This window comes from Argentina anserina, chromosome 2 (assembly GCF_933775445.1).
Source record: "Argentina anserina chromosome 2, drPotAnse1.1, whole genome shotgun sequence".
Lineage (NCBI taxonomy): Eukaryota > Viridiplantae > Streptophyta > Magnoliopsida > Rosales > Rosaceae > Argentina > Argentina anserina.
This window is the reverse complement of record NC_065873.1, coordinates 15,528,824-15,545,409: the sequence shown is the minus strand read 5'-3', so window position 1 is coordinate 15,545,409 and position 16,586 is coordinate 15,528,824. Positions and strand designations below refer to the sequence as shown.

The 16,586-nt window shown below is 38.5% G+C and overlaps 1 protein-coding gene across 2 annotated transcripts; it reads left to right on the top strand.

The window, feature by feature from the left end:
* The first annotated feature begins 10,758 nt into the window (after positions 1–10,758).
* LOC126782671 (protein ALTERED PHOSPHATE STARVATION RESPONSE 1-like) lies at positions 10,759–16,503 on the top strand. 2 transcript variants are annotated; one of them, XR_007670786.1, is made up of 5 exons: positions 10,759–12,726; positions 12,863–13,044; positions 13,485–13,708; positions 14,399–15,832; positions 16,132–16,503. XR_007670786.1 is itself a non-coding variant. In XM_050507967.1 (4 exons), the coding sequence occupies exons 1-4, from the start codon at positions 11,418–11,420 to the stop codon at positions 15,144–15,146; spliced, it is 2,463 nt and encodes an 820-aa protein (XP_050363924.1). In that variant the 5' UTR covers positions 10,759–11,417; the 3' UTR covers positions 15,147–15,988. The 2 variants fall into 2 exon arrangements, 1 of the variants encoding a protein (XP_050363924.1); XM_050507967.1 differs by lacking the exon at positions 16,132–16,503 and having other exon boundaries at positions 14,399–15,988.
* Positions 16,504–16,586: the final 83 nt, after the last annotated feature.

Genomic DNA, 16,586 nt, shown 5'->3' with positions numbered 1-16,586 from the left:
TTTTTTTTGGCTCGGCGCTGATACCTCATGGGAATACCTCAATAATTGAATACGGTTAGGGCTGTGCTCTTCCATTCCTTTCGTAGCGCAGACCGGTCGATCGATTTGGAGATTAACTTGTCTATTGGATATCAGGGTGGTGATAAGTTCATGTTTGCATATTCTCTAATGAACGATTATGTGGTTTGAGTCAAGAATGGATGACATTAGAGTTTCCAGCGAGCAATGATCCTGCTTAATGTTTATGATGACTTCTTAGATATAATAATGGTACCCCCTCGATTACGTTTGGATATGGGTGAAAATAAAGAACTTGTCAGCAGTGCGAAACCAACACGAAGAGAGATTCTCTGCTAACCCTAATTTTTTTTTTCGATAAAACCCTAATTTTTTTAATCAATTAATGTCACAATCGGTGTCTTAGGCTCAACTGTTTGAGTTTATTGATTTTAGGGTTCAAGAAGTTTGAGTATGGTTATTGTTACGAGTGCTAAATTCGGTGACCTAATTTCTCGTAGCCTTGTATTTCGATGTGTCAGCTCAGTGAGACCTGCACACAACACGTGTCAAGGCAAAGGGTCATGGTGCGCCGACCTTTGACTTTTCGAAACTTAAGTTAGGATATGGAACAGAATTTAAGTTAGAGAATTAAAGACTTTAGAATACGTTACATTTTTTGGTAATTTACGTGGACCATTTATAGGCGCATTGGGGAAGTGATGGACCCTTCCTCCAATGTGGGAATGAGGACCAGCATAAGATGCATTTATTGTTCATGTCTGACACATTGGGCGGCGTCAATGGCGAGGTTTCGATGAGAGATGTTGCTACCTTGCTAACTGTCATGACTCCCGAAGTTACCAGGCTACCGGTCACCGGTCCAACGGCAGGAATCATAGGAGATTTGGCCGGAAATTACCCCGTTCAGGGGAAGGTGTTAATAGCTATTTCGTTGTTTTGGACGAATTTATATGATTTTGTCTGGCTTTGCATAAGCGCTTAGTGTATATGTAGTGCGCATCTATTTATTGTTGTTGTTAATTAGCCTTTGGAGTGAATAGTCACTCTATGAATGGTTTGATTCTTGAGGTTGATGACGGTATCCTCAATGAATTCGATTCATTTCCCTCAAAATCAAGTTGCTGAACATTCAACTTTAATTTTTCAATAGATGTTCCATGCAGCTACGTACCTAAATAATCCTAAATTTTCTTGCAAATGTACTTTTTGATACTTTAGAAAAGAAAAGGATAATAATTTAACTGAGTAGATAAACCACCATCAATTGTTGTGATTTTCAAGATTAATCGTTATGTTCAACCACTGTGGAATACATTGGATTGAACTCTGCTTTTGATAATTTTCCCTCTTTTATTTCAATTATGCATGCGACAATTGACAAAAAAGATGAGGAAAATTAAGCATATAATGATAGTACGTACGTAGCTTAGAAAAACAATGTCCTAAGATTCCATGTGTTAATCTCATCAGTAACAATCCTCCGCATTGGATGGCATTTCCTTCATCACCATTGTATCATTCATTTGAATGATGTGGACTTAAAGCTGGCTAGCCACCCTAATATCGAAGAACATAAAGGTTTTCTCACTTGGATTGAGCCAAAGGGTTTTCCTTTGACAAGATTGAACAACTTTGGGCGTACTTCAATCTTCATCATTCCTCTCATTCAATCATATATGCGACATTTTGTAATCCTTAAAAACAAAGATTGAGTGGGCTAGGTGACTCTCTCTAGCTGAACTCTTATGTAAACTATGAAAGAGTAGTATTATGTGTCATACTTCAAAATGCGTATACAAGAGATGGTAATAAGCTGATAAGCTGTTAATATCATATATTCATTTCATCTCTACTACTATAAACCAAACACCCAAAACTTCATCAAATTATGAACTTTTGAATCTACCCCTCTCTAATTTTATCATCACACATAGATAAAAGGACAATTATGTAAAAATGAAAATATTTTATCAATATTTTACCAAAACATCATTTGTAAGAAACATAATTACATAAAAAGACCCGTGGAATCAAAATACGTACATCGCACGGGCACGAGGCTAGCTCAACTTAATTGGGGGTTCTATTTGCATCTCTAATATTGTTGTGTATACATCCACAATCTTTCATTTGATTAGCTCAACTCAATAAAAAGACATTTAAGGACAAATAGATAAATATTAAAAAGAAAATAACAATAACCTTGTAATTGTTGTTCTTCAATGTCATCATATGATATTCATACACCTTATTAATCTAAATACACAACCCAAAAACTTTGCTTGCATCCCTAATTTCGGGTAAGCGGTTGGGAAAAAAAATTATACACCAAAGTTATAGTATGAATCTTTTGTAACAAAAAAAGAGGTTAGAACATCATGATTAAGTATTCATATATCTCTTCAAAATTCGTAGGGTGTCCAAGCAAGTTTAGACCTTTACAAATGTAATGGAAACAATGACATATTGTTAGATATAAAGTTATAGACTATGTAGCACAAACACGTGCATTCACTCACGTATCGTGTGTCTGACACGGATACGGACACGATACGGCCAGACACACGTATAATATGTACATACACACGTATTTTTTTTCGGATACGTAATGGACACGTCGTATCTCAAATGGACACACGTATTCTCCAAATTGGACACACAAATGCAATAAATTCAGATAAAAATGCAAATGGTGTGATTCGAGCTTGGGTTGTCAATGCACATGGGGAACTCCTCACAATTTCTACTGAAATGTTTTTGTTAACAGTTATGCACTATTTAACATATATAACAATCTAAATAGTTCTATAGAATATAAATCATATTTTTTAAAAAGTTTATTACTATCTTTTTTTATAATGTCAAATTTTCCTCAAAAATCAATATTTTTAGTCATTGGTTTAACCCTTTATTTAAATATTTTAAATTAAGAAAATATATCACTTATGTTTAATTTTTTAATATTCATATATATTATAAATAATAGTTAATTAACGTGTCCGTGTCCAAAAAAAATTTGATTTGCCGTGTCCTCGTATCGTATTGTGTCGAATACGGACACTCGTGTCCGTATTCGTGCTACTCAGGTCATAGAGTTAGTCAGAGGGTATTTTGGTAAAGATTCGGAAGTGTACTTAGGTTTTTAAGTAGTTTAAAAAATAAAAATGAGGTGTATTAAGTAATGGAGGTATGCTAAGTAATATTGGTGGTGCAAATATAACACTCATATATAATTGTTTTTATAAAAGATATTGACACGACCCGCCCAAAAAAAAGTACCATACTTCCGAGGCAGATCGTGCGGGGATCACTATCAAAGGAGATTTACCAAAATTTCGGCATAGTCTCCCCTGAAAGTAGCCAACCCTACCTGTACGGAAACGACACTTCTAATATCTCAAAACCACACTGACACCTGGAGCCATCTGCTCCCCATAATTTCACATTCTCCTCAAACACAAATCACAAATATATCAACAATAAAATTTCTCAACCTATAACATTCATAAGGACGTCCATTACGCTATGAGACGTTAGAACACAAAACCTCGATCGATCCCTCGAGCTTTCCGCTCCTCTTACCACAACCTCCCAACCCACGTTACGACCACCAAAGTCGTTATTTAACGTAATATATAATTCCCGAAATAATTACTAAAATCTCGGAACTATCTAATCAATTTAGGGGATTTCTCAATCTCGAATAATCATTCGGCAAATATAAAAAATAGACTAGCCCCGCTAGTCAAACTAATAATATATGATCCTTCTAGAGACTCGACTAGCCCCGCTAGTCCACATAAATAATTACAAATAGCTAGAAGCTAACTAGCCCCGCTAGTCGCAACAATATAACAATATCGTACCATAGGCCCCCGGCCAAAATATATATATATATATATATACATATCAAATCTCAAGTTTTCAATACCATCACGTCACGTTCACTGAGAGAGTATTGAATCATCCTATCCTAGCCGGCTATATATCCTCGCCTCTCAGGCGGCATCGCCGACCAGGCGGAAAAAATGATATCAGGTAACCTCGCCCCTCGGGCGGCATCGCCCTCCCGGCGGAAAAGTGATATCACGTAACCTCGCCCCTTGGGCTGCATCGCCCTCAGGCGGAAAAGTACTATCAAGTAACCTCGCCCCTCGGGCGGCATCGCCCTCCAGGCAGAATAGTGATATCACATAACCTCGCCCTCCAGGCGGCATCGCCTCTCAGGCGGAAAAGTAGAACAATATGCTAACATAGTCACAAAAATAAATATCATTCATATTCGTTGATCATGCCTCCTTTTTGATGTTGCTAAAGATAGAATGGAATATGATTCCGTTGATCGTACCTCCTTTATAGGATTAAAGGAGAGGATACCAGAATAAGATAGAAAATCATTCTTATCCGTTGATCGTGCCCCCTTTAACTAGTTAAAGGAGAGGATACCAGATAAGAATAATTAGAACGAATACGGTTCCCAACCGTACGTATAAATCTCAATATAATTATACAAATCCTGAGAACCCTGTTCTCGAATAAAAATCCCCAATCTCCGATCAAAACAAATCAGGCGTTATAAATATATATATCTCATATATATATATATATATATATATATATATATATATATTCAAGACAACTAAATACCATCTCAATTAATCCAGAAAAACCATTAAACTCATATAACGCCAAATTACCTTAATAATTATTCATGCATGCAATATAATTCCAAATAGAAGTCCGCTCACAGTCAGAACCTAGCATTAAAATTGGATGTTTGCAAACGTAAACCGATATCTAATCTAACATAATTGTGGCTGCATCCAAACCTTGTTTGGGCTGCCTACGTATCCTCTACGAGGGATCAAGCCATTCGTAGTTCAACTATTTATCATAACGACCCGACCTCACCACTAAACCGATTCGTATCACCACAACCGTATCCTGGTGTCGACACAAGTAATCATAATCATGCAAATCCCATAATCATTCTGATTCGTCTATCACACACATCCACACATCATACATACACAACATTATCATAATCATCATCTACCAAACACACAACAATCACATTAATCTTTTATACGATAATTAAGTTTTCTAACAACATTCTACAACCAAATACGTCGATTAAATGTCTATGAGTTCGTAACGACGAATGCTACATAAAGGGGTACCCTACTGCCCCAAAAAGGTCACCCCACGCGCCACCCCTCTTCGACCTCACCAAAACGACTCGACTCCAACATCAAAGTTGTAGATCACGAGAAACCATACCTTTTTCACGACGGCGTCGAAGCCCTGATCGGCCGGGAAGTGGCCGGAAAACGCGGAGGAAGGTCGGAACAGTGCACCGAATACCCACTTCGCGATCCAGCTCGATTCGTCGCCCAACTCCACTCGATTCGTGCCCAGAATGGAAAACCAAGTCGAATGAAGGTAACCCCGAGTTCCGGAGTCGCCGGAAAACGGCTGCACGACGGCGTTGACTTTGGCCGGATCTTTCGGGCGTTGCTGCGTCGTGCACGGCGGTCGGCAGGCGTCGGGGCTAGTCCCAATCGACGGAGGACGGCGAGACGGTTCGAACGGGACCGGTGGCGCCCCGATCGGTGGCCGGACGGCGGAGAACGGCGCCGGAGAAAATTCGGACGAAAATCGGTGAACAGTTGTGCGAAAATCCCGAAATTCGAATTATCCCCATTTTTCTGATTTTCACCCCATATTTATACTAAATTCTAAAAATGCCCCAAATACATCTTGATTCGTAAATTCTTCATACTAATTCCGATTTAGGCATGTCGCGTGTCCACGAAATCGTATTAATGAGCTCTACGACTTTCGTGAAGGAAGTTTTCTCAGAAAACTTACGCAACGAAAAGTCAACTTTTAGAGTCGTCACACGTAGTACGACTCTCGTTCCGAGAAAAAGATGAAACTATTATTGCCACGAATCGTAAAAGATTAAGGTCGTAACAAATATAGTTTTTGTTTTTTGTAACAGAGGGACATATGCATGTGCGGTTACACTCAAGGATTGACGAATATATGAGAACATTAAGTCCAAACTTCTGATTTGAAATATTATCAGATATATGTACAATAAATATATACTCAACTAGGAACCAATTAAGAAAGAGTGTTTCTATAGCTACTATTTATGCCGTTCAATAAAGAAGGCCCCCAAGTAAGCAAAGGAATTGAGCTAAACCATCTTTGATTTACAATGTTGATATATAAATTCTATATTAACATAGTATCTAAGTTCAAATGTTAATTCATTAGCTGAAAATTTATAGAAATGATTTACTGATAAAAAATTGAAAACTGAAAATGTTAGTAAGCGGTAAATAAAATCTTAATCTAAAGGCCGGTGAGCTTCGTGTGATCGATAATGCATGCTCACTAGTAAAAAAAGTATCATTAAACAAAAATCAAATGATAAGTACGTACATATATAGGTACAATTATTTTGTAAGTATTAGATCAAGATTCAAGATGATAATTATTTTTTTGACAAGTAGATCAAGATGAAATTTAAAATAGCATTTCACAAATAGGGGAAGGGAGACAGGTCATTGAACCAAAAAGAAAATATTCCACTTGGTGTCTCATTACAAACTTTTTAAATGACATAATTGGAAAATTGGAATCATCTTTCAAGTAGAACAGTGATGCATGACACCCTGAAAATTGTACATAATTAATGATACTAAACTGGCCGGGCACCTTAGCATGGGTGGGTGGATATATATATATATATATATATATATATATATATATATTTAGGCCAAATGTTGTTACTACCTTATATAATGTATGGACAGTCTCTAACTTGGACCAACTCTTCCCCACGTGCACTCGTGTGTTGGAATTTTGAATATTCCAAATCAAAGAGGTTTTGGTCTTTGAGGAGAAAAGGTGGTAGTATTAGTGGTACTAATAATACATTTGATTAAGAAATTTGCTATCAATCAAAGCTAGCGAGGACATTGAAATTGTTTTAAGAACTAATAATCGTATCTAGGAGTATGTTTCTTTGTCAACATGTTAGTGTTATGTACGTTTTCTCTTTGTCATGCATGATATATTATTGTTGTTCTAAACGAACACCTTTTGTATCCAGAATTGACATACTAATTAATTTAAAGAGAAGTAAGTTCATTGAAATGTCATCATACTAGGTTGGCTATCGTGTGCAACACCAACTTTTATTCAGAGAACTCATTGTTACCTCTCTAAGAACACATTTTACCAATTGAGAATTTAAGAGGCAACTATGAAGATTTACCACTTTACAAACTCATGTTACTACCTTTTGGACTAATTCTTTCTCATTTTACAAATTTACGATGATTGTGTGCATGCCTTAATTACATTAACATGTTATAGACTTTTCTTATACTTAATTATTATATATGTTGGATATAATTTTGATATATATGAACAATTACTAGCTTGATACAATAATATAAGAGAATAGTTATTCAAAAAGAAAAGAGAAAAATATAATTGAATTGTGGAGACTTCTAGAATAGTAGCTATTTTGATTTACAATTTTGAAAGTTCATGATTCCACTCGTTTATACCATCTAAGATTTTCCTTAATCATACAATTTTTAATCTCATATTTCACTTCATCAAATGCTTATGAAACAAATTTTGTTGCATATATAGTCTTTTGCATAAATTATTTTGCGAGCAAGTTAGGTTATTATTATGCAAGCAGTTTAAGTTCCACGTCCTCTAGTTTTGTGATTTAATCGAAGTCTGTCGCACAAGTTTAAATGAGACTTATAAATTGATCTAGATTATATTTTCGTTCAAGCAAGCTTAACGATAGAGTTACGATCCAATACGATAAGTTTGTCACCAATATATCACCCCGGAAGAAGTTCAAAGTACCAATTTGTTAACAATTGATTCATCAATTATTGGAGGGCGTAGTTCATTTCATGAAACACATCAAGTGGGTTGGGAATGATGAGGAAAGGGATGGATGAGAGGTGCTTTCTGGTGAAGCCATTTGGAAGGGGAAAAAAAAAGAAGAAGCCAAACAGTTGCGTCCAATGAGTCCAAGGTTGCTTGATTCTGGTTTCGAGAGAAACCTTTAAGCCAGAAGACGGCAATGCCTTCGTAGCCAAGATGCTGCAGAACACCAAAATGAAAATCTGATCTAATAAATATTAAGTGTCTTTTATAATAACCATGATTATAAATTTATTAAGAAAAACGACACTTGTCATTTATTTTGAGGTGGGCATGAGATGAGCACAAAAAAAGTGAGCGATAAATTTGTTTCTAATACGTCTACTCTAATTTCATTTCTTTATTACATACATCAAATATATAAGAATTAAGGTGGTCGATGCTTGATTGTGACTTTGCTTGTTGAAATTGAAACCTCTTTGACATGTTTTATCTCAAACAAAGACTCAAAATCAGATTGTATTGCCCAAATTGCCAGTCTGCCTCTAATATTATACTGGAGAATTTTGACACATTTTGCTTAATTATGAGACTGTATATTATAGTTCTTCTTTTGGTATGTCTCAACCAAAGACCAGAACTTTTCACCTCCGAATTCTAATTAGGTACAACCAAATTCTGAGAAATTTATATTCTCTACCTTGGCATTGGAAAAGGGGGTCTAGCTTGTTGGGAGCATATTCAGATTTCAGAAGTGCATATGCAAAGCATATATATAGTATGGGAATTTATAACATTCTGATGGAAGCTTTTGTCAGGGTGGGGGTTTTGAATTAAAATATGGTAAAGAGATTCCGGTAGATTAAAAAAGGTTAACCCATGAATTATGCGTTTTTAGGATGGTTCTTGCAGCAGCAGTTTTGAAAGGTAAAGAAACACTGGAAAAAAAAACGACTGAAAAAGTTGTAAGGTTTAGGCCATTTTAGGAATGATAGTAACTCAAATCTAACTACCCTCCTTAAGGATTTCGCACCTGTTATGCAAGGCTTCATTTAGAGATGGAGACACCAATATGCTACTTGCTGTTTACAAAATGTGAATTCTTGCGACAATTCTTGCAATTATGTACTATTTCAGTGTTACGGAAGAACTTGACAAAAGTAGGTGTCATAGACTATTTCCTTTCGTCCACGCCTCGTGGAAATGAAATCATAGAAATAGAATTTAACACGGCAAATTTAAGAAGGGCGTATGGGAATTGAAGATTATTTTACATTTACATAAAGCACTAGATTACATTGTATGATTTATCACTACTTCTAAAACAATGAACAAAGTGATCATGATTGATCAAATTGCATTCATGTATAATGGATTTTGTCATTCGACTGTAGAACTAGTCCAAGAAAAGGTACAACAACATACCAGTCAAATTGAAAGAGATTGTGTGTTGAAATTGTTTCAGTAACAGATTTTTCATTTAGAATTGAAGAGATGAAACCTACCTTCTGCTCCAATTCAATTGGGTTCTTAGCTTTGATCATTTGTTTCCTTTTGCACATTGGTACAATTGTACAATGCACAATTTCAAGCCCCATGAAATGAAACTGGAAATCATGTTTTTTTTCTTTTTTTTTTTAAAGGACTGCAAATCTTGTTATATGGTCCCAATTTTTCTTTTCACCTTTACCTCATCATACCTATCCTACTACCCTAAACCCTATAAATCATTGATGCTGTTATATGCCAAACCCATATTACAATTTATATCCTTTTAACCTTTTCCCCTTTCTCCCTACGTCTTTCTGGTAATGTCCATTGATTTCATTAGACACTTTTTTTCTTCTCTAACCCTTTATTTGGTGAAAATATGCACACCTAGTGCCTCCCTCTACAAAGAAGGCTCATGCTATTCTCATGAAAATGTCACTCAAGTTAGATGAGCGACAACCCATTTATCATGTTCTGATGGTCAAAGTGACATCATTGGTTTCAATTTTGGTGAAATGTAATTTAAGTTCACATTGATTCTGTGTTATATTTGGTAAAAATGGGCAGCTAATACTTGAGTTGTAACTGGCAACTGGTTGTATGCTTGTAGCTTGGATTTGTAGCTGAAATTAGGTAACTAAATACCCAATAAGATTTTGATCCTACATTGATTGAAAATTTGACATTGTTCTAGTTACAAATCTGATTTTTTTTTTTGCTTATTTATAGTATGAAAAGAAAATGGTAATCAAGTTAAAGCTCAGACAAAATCAAGTTGTAGACAAAATTTGATCACGATTGTTCATATAGATAAAAAAAATAAGTGGAAAAATTATTAAGTCATCTCAGATGAGTACAACCAATAAAATTAATAGGAAAATAATACAGAGAGCCGAAGTGTTATTTTGAATACAAATAAATTATAAAGTAGTTCTGAACTACCACATGTCACGTTACAATGATAGTTACCTTCAATTCTATTAGAAACAAAGAAAAATGTATCAAATTCAATGAAATCTAAGATCATATTGATTCAAATAATAACTATTTTGTAGTTCGAAACTTTCAGATTATTTAATAAATTCTCACCGACACTTAAAAATAATAAACTAAGAATTTTTCTCATGTGTAAGAGTTTGTGTAAAAGCTCAGTAAACCACAAGTCATGAGGAATTTTGATCCATGATGCTTGAAAATGCAAAAAACCAAAGAAATGTGACTAATATCACTTTCCACAGTTGAAACCGAAGAAGAAACCTCCGAGTCCGATATAAAACTTGGGAAGAAGGTAAAGTCTTACATATATTAACAACGGCGGGTACCCGCGAGAAAACTTGCAGAAACAGGCGTCAAACTCCCCGTCAAAACCAAACCCAAATACACGGAAGAGTCTTCTTCTTCTTCCCAAAGTCTCAGTCTTTGTTAACCTTAGCTTCTTCATATAATAAGGTCATAGTTCAAAGCCCCCCAATATACAGTGTCCTCCCGGTCCTAACAATCTTTCTCAGAAAAAACCAACCTAACCTCATTTCCGGTACTAATCCCCCAGTTTTATATCTTAAACGATTTGGTGCTGTAGATGGTACAGTACAGAGTTGCAGACCCAACAAAATAAAGAAATGGTCTTCAAACACCGACGCTCTCTCTCTCTCTCTCTCTCTCAGTCACACATAAACACAAACCCACTGTTCACTCTCTCTCTTTCTGCTTTCTGCGTCTCTGCTACAAACCGACGATAAACTCCTTGCTGGCAAAGATTCCCGTTCTTTACCCCTTTACCTTTTCTCTCTTCTCTCTCTCTCTCTCTCTAATCACAAACCCTAAAACTCTGTGACACCCAGAATCCCCTCCCTCTTCTCAATTCTTCCACCCATCACAATCCAGCCATGGTTCTCCTGATCCAACCTTGACCCACTACTCCTCCCCCCACCTATTCCCCTAAAGTCGTTCTCTTTCTTTTGTTTTAATTAATTATTATGGGCTGCACGAGCTCCAAGCTCGACGACCTCCCCGCCGTGGCGCTCTGCCGCGAGCGGTGCGGCTTCCTCGACGAGGCCATTCACCAGCGCTACGCCCTCGCTGAGGCCCACATAAATTACATCCACTCCCTCCGCGGCATCGGCCAGTCTCTCACTCACTTCATCGACCAAGAAACCACCAACTCCTCCGGCGAGCCTCCTTCCCCCACTCTCAACCTCCCTCCCGTCCGCAAAGGCGCCGCCAAAACCTCCTCCCCCCCGAACCACTCCAGGTCCAATTCCGGCTCCCACCTCCACTTCCACTCCGACTCCGACGACGACGACGACTCCCTCGGCTCCCTCCACCATTCCGACCACTCCTCGCCGCTCCACCTCCACGACGGCGGCGCGCAGTACATGGACGAGGGAGACGGATTAAACAACATGATGAACACGAACGCGTACCCGCCGCAGGGCTATATGCACATGAACTACATGAGGAACAAGGCCACGCCGTCCGTCGTGTACCAGCAGAAACCGATGAGCCCCGAAAACGTCTACCACGTCGGCGAATCCTCCAATTCTTCTGACTATCCTTATCCTTACCAAGACGGTGGCGGTGGGGGCGGCGCAGTAGCTAATCCTTATCCCTATTCCGGGTATTCCAATTATGGAGGAGGCGGCAATTACGGTGGCGGCGGAGGGTACTATGGTAATTCCTCACCCGCGCCGCCTTACGGTGCGCCAGTTTCACAGCAAAAGCCGCCGCCTCCGCCGCCATCGCCGCCGAGAGCTTCGGCGTGGGACTTTATAAACCCGTTTGAGAGCATTGAGAGGTACTACTCGGCGTACACGCCGGGCCGGGACTTGAGGGAGGTGAGAGAGGCGGAAGGTATTCCTGATTTGGAAGATGAGGAATATACTGGCCACCGGAGCCAGTACCAGCAGGAAGTGGTGAAGGAAGTTCACAGGGAGCACCACAAGGAAGGGAAGCAGCATAAGCATGCTTCGAAGGCGGTGGAGGAGGAGGAGGAGGTGGAAGCTCAGGCCTCGCTGTACCAGACTAGGCCGAGTGTGGAGAATGAGGGTGGAGTGGAGTATGAGGTCCATGTGGTGGATAAGAAGGTTGTGGATGAGGAGGAGAAGCGTGAGGATCACCGAAGCTCCGGTGGAGGAGGAGGAGGCGGTGGAGGCTTCAAGCCGGGGTCTCGGGATGCTTATGATGTGGCTAGAGAGATTCAGGCTCAGTTTCAGAGAGCTTCCGAGTCCGGGAATGAGATTGCTACGATGCTGGAGGTGGGGAAGCATCCGTATAATCGGAAACATGGTAGGTAGTAAAATTGGAAATGTGATTTCTTGATTTGTTTTAGTTTGCTTGTCTATTCGGTAATGTGTTCTGATTTGTTAAATTGAATCTCTAGTTATCTGAGATTTGACTTTTGAGCTGTTTGTTTTGGGTTCAGTTACTTCCAAGATGCTGTCACTTGTGTCGTCGCAGCCGTCTACTTCCAACGAGGCATCGTCCTCTGAAGTTGGTGCTGCTCAATTGGGGTTTGATGAAGAATTGATGATGAGGTCGAGAAATCTGTCTTCTACCTTGCACAAGCTCTATCTTTGGGAGAAGAAACTGTACAACGAAGTCAAGGTATGTTGGTTTCCTTTTCGTTTTTGTTACTATCTCCATTTTCGATTTTTTCCCCTTAATTTTTATGCCTTTTGAATCATCCTACACAATAACTTTATAGTGCATGTGATTCTTGACCGTATGTGGAATTCAAATCTGGATCTAAGAGTAAAAGGAATTGCTTCCCTAGAAATTTGACCAGATCAGCTTTGCTGGCTGGCCGAAGGGCCTCTTGTTACAAAAACAAATGTATCATGATTCACCTTCTAAAAAGTAGGCTACGCTTTGTCCAATATGGGACTGTCTGAATAAATTATAACAAAGTTTCTGTTACATTTGTTTGACACGGACATTTATGATTTCCTCATTCTTAGTTTATAGTGGTTTAGCATGAGGCACTGGGTGTGCTCCTAATTTCTGGCCCTCCTGTTTGTGAATGTGACTGTTATTCTTATATTCAGGCCGAGGAAAAGATGCGGGTAGTCCATGACAGGAAGTGCCGTAGGCTGAAGCGTTTAGATGAAAAGGGAGCAGAAGCCTCGAAAGTAGATACAACTCGAACTTTGATAAGGAGCTTGTCCACAAAAATTAAAATTGCGATTCAAGTTGTTGACAAGATATCTGTGACCATAAATAAGATCAGGGATGAAGAATTATGGCCACAATTAAACGAATTAATTCAAGGGTATGTCGTTCTACCAAAGTTCTGTTACTTCTTTTGCTGGTTGTGATGTGTTCGTGAACCAACAACCATTGCAGTGAATATTTGTCCTTAATTAGTGCATGTAGATTGTTGATTTAATTTCTGTTAGGGTCCTCGTGTAGAAACTTATTAAACCAGTACAAATCTGTAAACTTGTACCAAAACATGGAATTTCATTTATTGGTGCCTTGAAAAAGACCTACCAGTATAATTGTTTCTATAAGAACTGAAGATGTTGGATTAATAATAATAAAGGAAACCAAAGTTTGCTTTCTGCAAAGGGTCTGTCTTTCTTGAAGTTGATAAGAGGGAGGATGACCGGGTGATGATATAGTGGGAATTCATAGATTGATAAACACGAGTGGGCTAGGAAGTTTATTTTGCAGAAGTAGGTATATGGTAGAATTTTTGGTAGTGGTAAGTGTAGATCTTACTACAGGATGAATTCTGAATGACAGTTATTATTGTGGCCTTCCACATTTTAATGATATGTCCTATTCATGAACAAGTAATTCTCACCTATTTGTCATTTTGTTTGGTAAGGGTCTATATTCACTATTTAAACTGCTGGTTCACTTGTTCTGTATCCCCAGCTCACAAATCATCTACGCATGTCATATTATATCTAATGCTTTTACTCTATTTTCTTACTATGGATTTTGTGTATATCAGGTTAACCAGGATGTGGAAATCTATGCTTGAATGCCATCGTAATCAGTGCCTAGCAATCAAAGAAGCCAGGGGTTTAGGTCCTATTGGATCTGGAAAGAAGCTAAGTGATGCTCATGTTGATGCTACCTTGCAATTCGAGCATGAGCTTGTTAACTGGACTTTCAGATTCTCGACTTGGATTAGTGCTCAAAAGGGTTATGTGAGAGCTTTAAATAACTGGCTTTTAAAGTGTCTTCTGTATGAACCTGAAGAAACAGCAGATGGAATAGTTCCCTTCTCACCCGGTAGGCTAGGTGCGCCTCCTGTTTTTGTAATCTGTAACCAGTGGTCACAAGCTTTGGAAAGGATATCAGAAAGAGAGGTAGTCGACTCTATGCGTGTTTTCACGATGAGTGTGCTTCAGAATTGGGAACAAGGTAAGCTTGAGATGCGCCAGAGAATGACAGAAAATCAAGATCTGCAAAAGAAATTTAAGAACTTGGATAAAAAGGATCAAAAGCTTCAGAAGGAGATTCAAGCATTGGACAAGAAAGTGGTGCTAGTCTCGGGGGATGTTGACTATCCCCCAGTTACAGGTGGACAGATTGTATATCAAAGTGAGACTAGAAATAGTACTTTACAGGCTAGCCTGCAACGAATTTTTGAGGCCATGGAAAGGTTTACGGATGTCTCCACAAAAGCTTACGAGGAGCTTTTGCAGCGCAGTGAAGAAGAAAGGCTTGCCGGGGCACATGAGAGGGTTTCATAGGGCTTGCCCGTGAGAAGTAATTTTGACGATTCCTTTCAATGTGGAGTTCAAGAATTCAATATCTTGGGGGAAACCTTACACTCCATTTGTTCTTGCCATCTGATGGGCTGCTACAGCTGAATTTTTAATGCTTCTGGAAGAAAGCCATAATTTGGGGTGGCGCTTATATTTTGGAGATATTGCACCCTGAATGCTGGAGGGTGGAAATCAAGTATTACCTGGGTTGACTCCTTAGAGTTTTAGTTTAATGAGACAACCAGTACAGTTGGATGGACAAAACGAAGAGTCGGGGCAAAAGTTAGATGTGGCCAGCAATGGATGAACTTATTGCTGTTGATCCAACTTGGTCATCTTCCTGACAAGACATGATTCTGCACCAAGTGGTGCAAAGTTTACTGGTAGAATTGCATTACGAGCAATTCTAACATCTCTATGAGTCCATCGCAGTATTTGTGGAAATGAAATCAGAGAAGGGGCTCATCTCTTTGACATAAATATTGCAATATTGGCTGGCAGCATGAGTATGGAAAGGGGACCAAGAGGAGCTCCACTTTTACACACCAAAAGTAGCAAGAGGTGCACTTCTGGGCCAAAATAATTCAAGTAAGCGGATGTCGTTTTCAATTTTGTATGATGAGATTCAGTGTTGGGGGAGTGACGCAAGTCCCATCTATGCCCAAAATTAGGTAGATATATATCTGTATAATATATTTCATTCTTTTCCTTGTTAATTTCTCCCTAGCATTTCATTTATATTAATTATTGTACAGAATACTTTGGCCTCCGAGCAAAGCGACCTTCAATAACAAGTGAACCTAATAAAATTTGATTTTTTCGGTGAATTCCTAGTGCCCTAATGTATTTGCAATGTGTATACTAGGGACTTTGTAGTGTGAATGGGTTCTAGTCTCTTTCAAGAATTTGATGTGTGTCAAAACCATAGCCTTAGACATTGATGAATTTGCTTTTGTTTTGTGAGTGTCAGTTTCCCAGCCGACGCCGTGTTCTTACGGCTGACTGCCGAAGGAGGAGACTAAGAGCTCAGTTGACAAAATGCAGTGGTGATTTCTGGTGAAGCATACAGGTTCGGTGCTTCTCCACAGAATGAATCACTTTCATGGGTCTAGAAATCTTTACGTTAATTAAATACTAGAGTGGTGGAAAATTCTGAAGTGATAATGCTGAGCCCACTTTAGTTAAGTGCGTTCATGCTTAATCCTTTGCTTTAGGATACCTTAGGAAGTGTGTCTTCTTCATCAAATACACCACAGACTGTCTTCATCAAACCAGCATCGACTTTGGGCCAAGAGCGACCACTGGTTGGTAGACATAACACTTCCGACAATCTTAAAACGACTTTTAGACCGTATTTTAGATCCTTGGTTAATTGAAATAACTAACAACGCTCGACATCTAAGTTCAAATCTCAAAAAAATTAGT

Coding starts and splice junctions, on each gene's coding strand:
- LOC126782671 (XM_050507967.1), top strand. CDS start 11,418: ATGGGCTGCACGAGCTCCAAGCTCGACGACCTCCCCGCCGTGGCGCTC. Junction 12,727..12,862: donor TCCGTATAATCGGAAACATG/GTAGGTAGTAAA, acceptor TTTTGGGTTCAG/TTACTTCCAAGATGCTGTCA. Junction 13,709..14,398: donor TTAAACGAATTAATTCAAGG/GTATGTCGTTCT, acceptor TGTGTATATCAG/GTTAACCAGGATGTGGAAAT.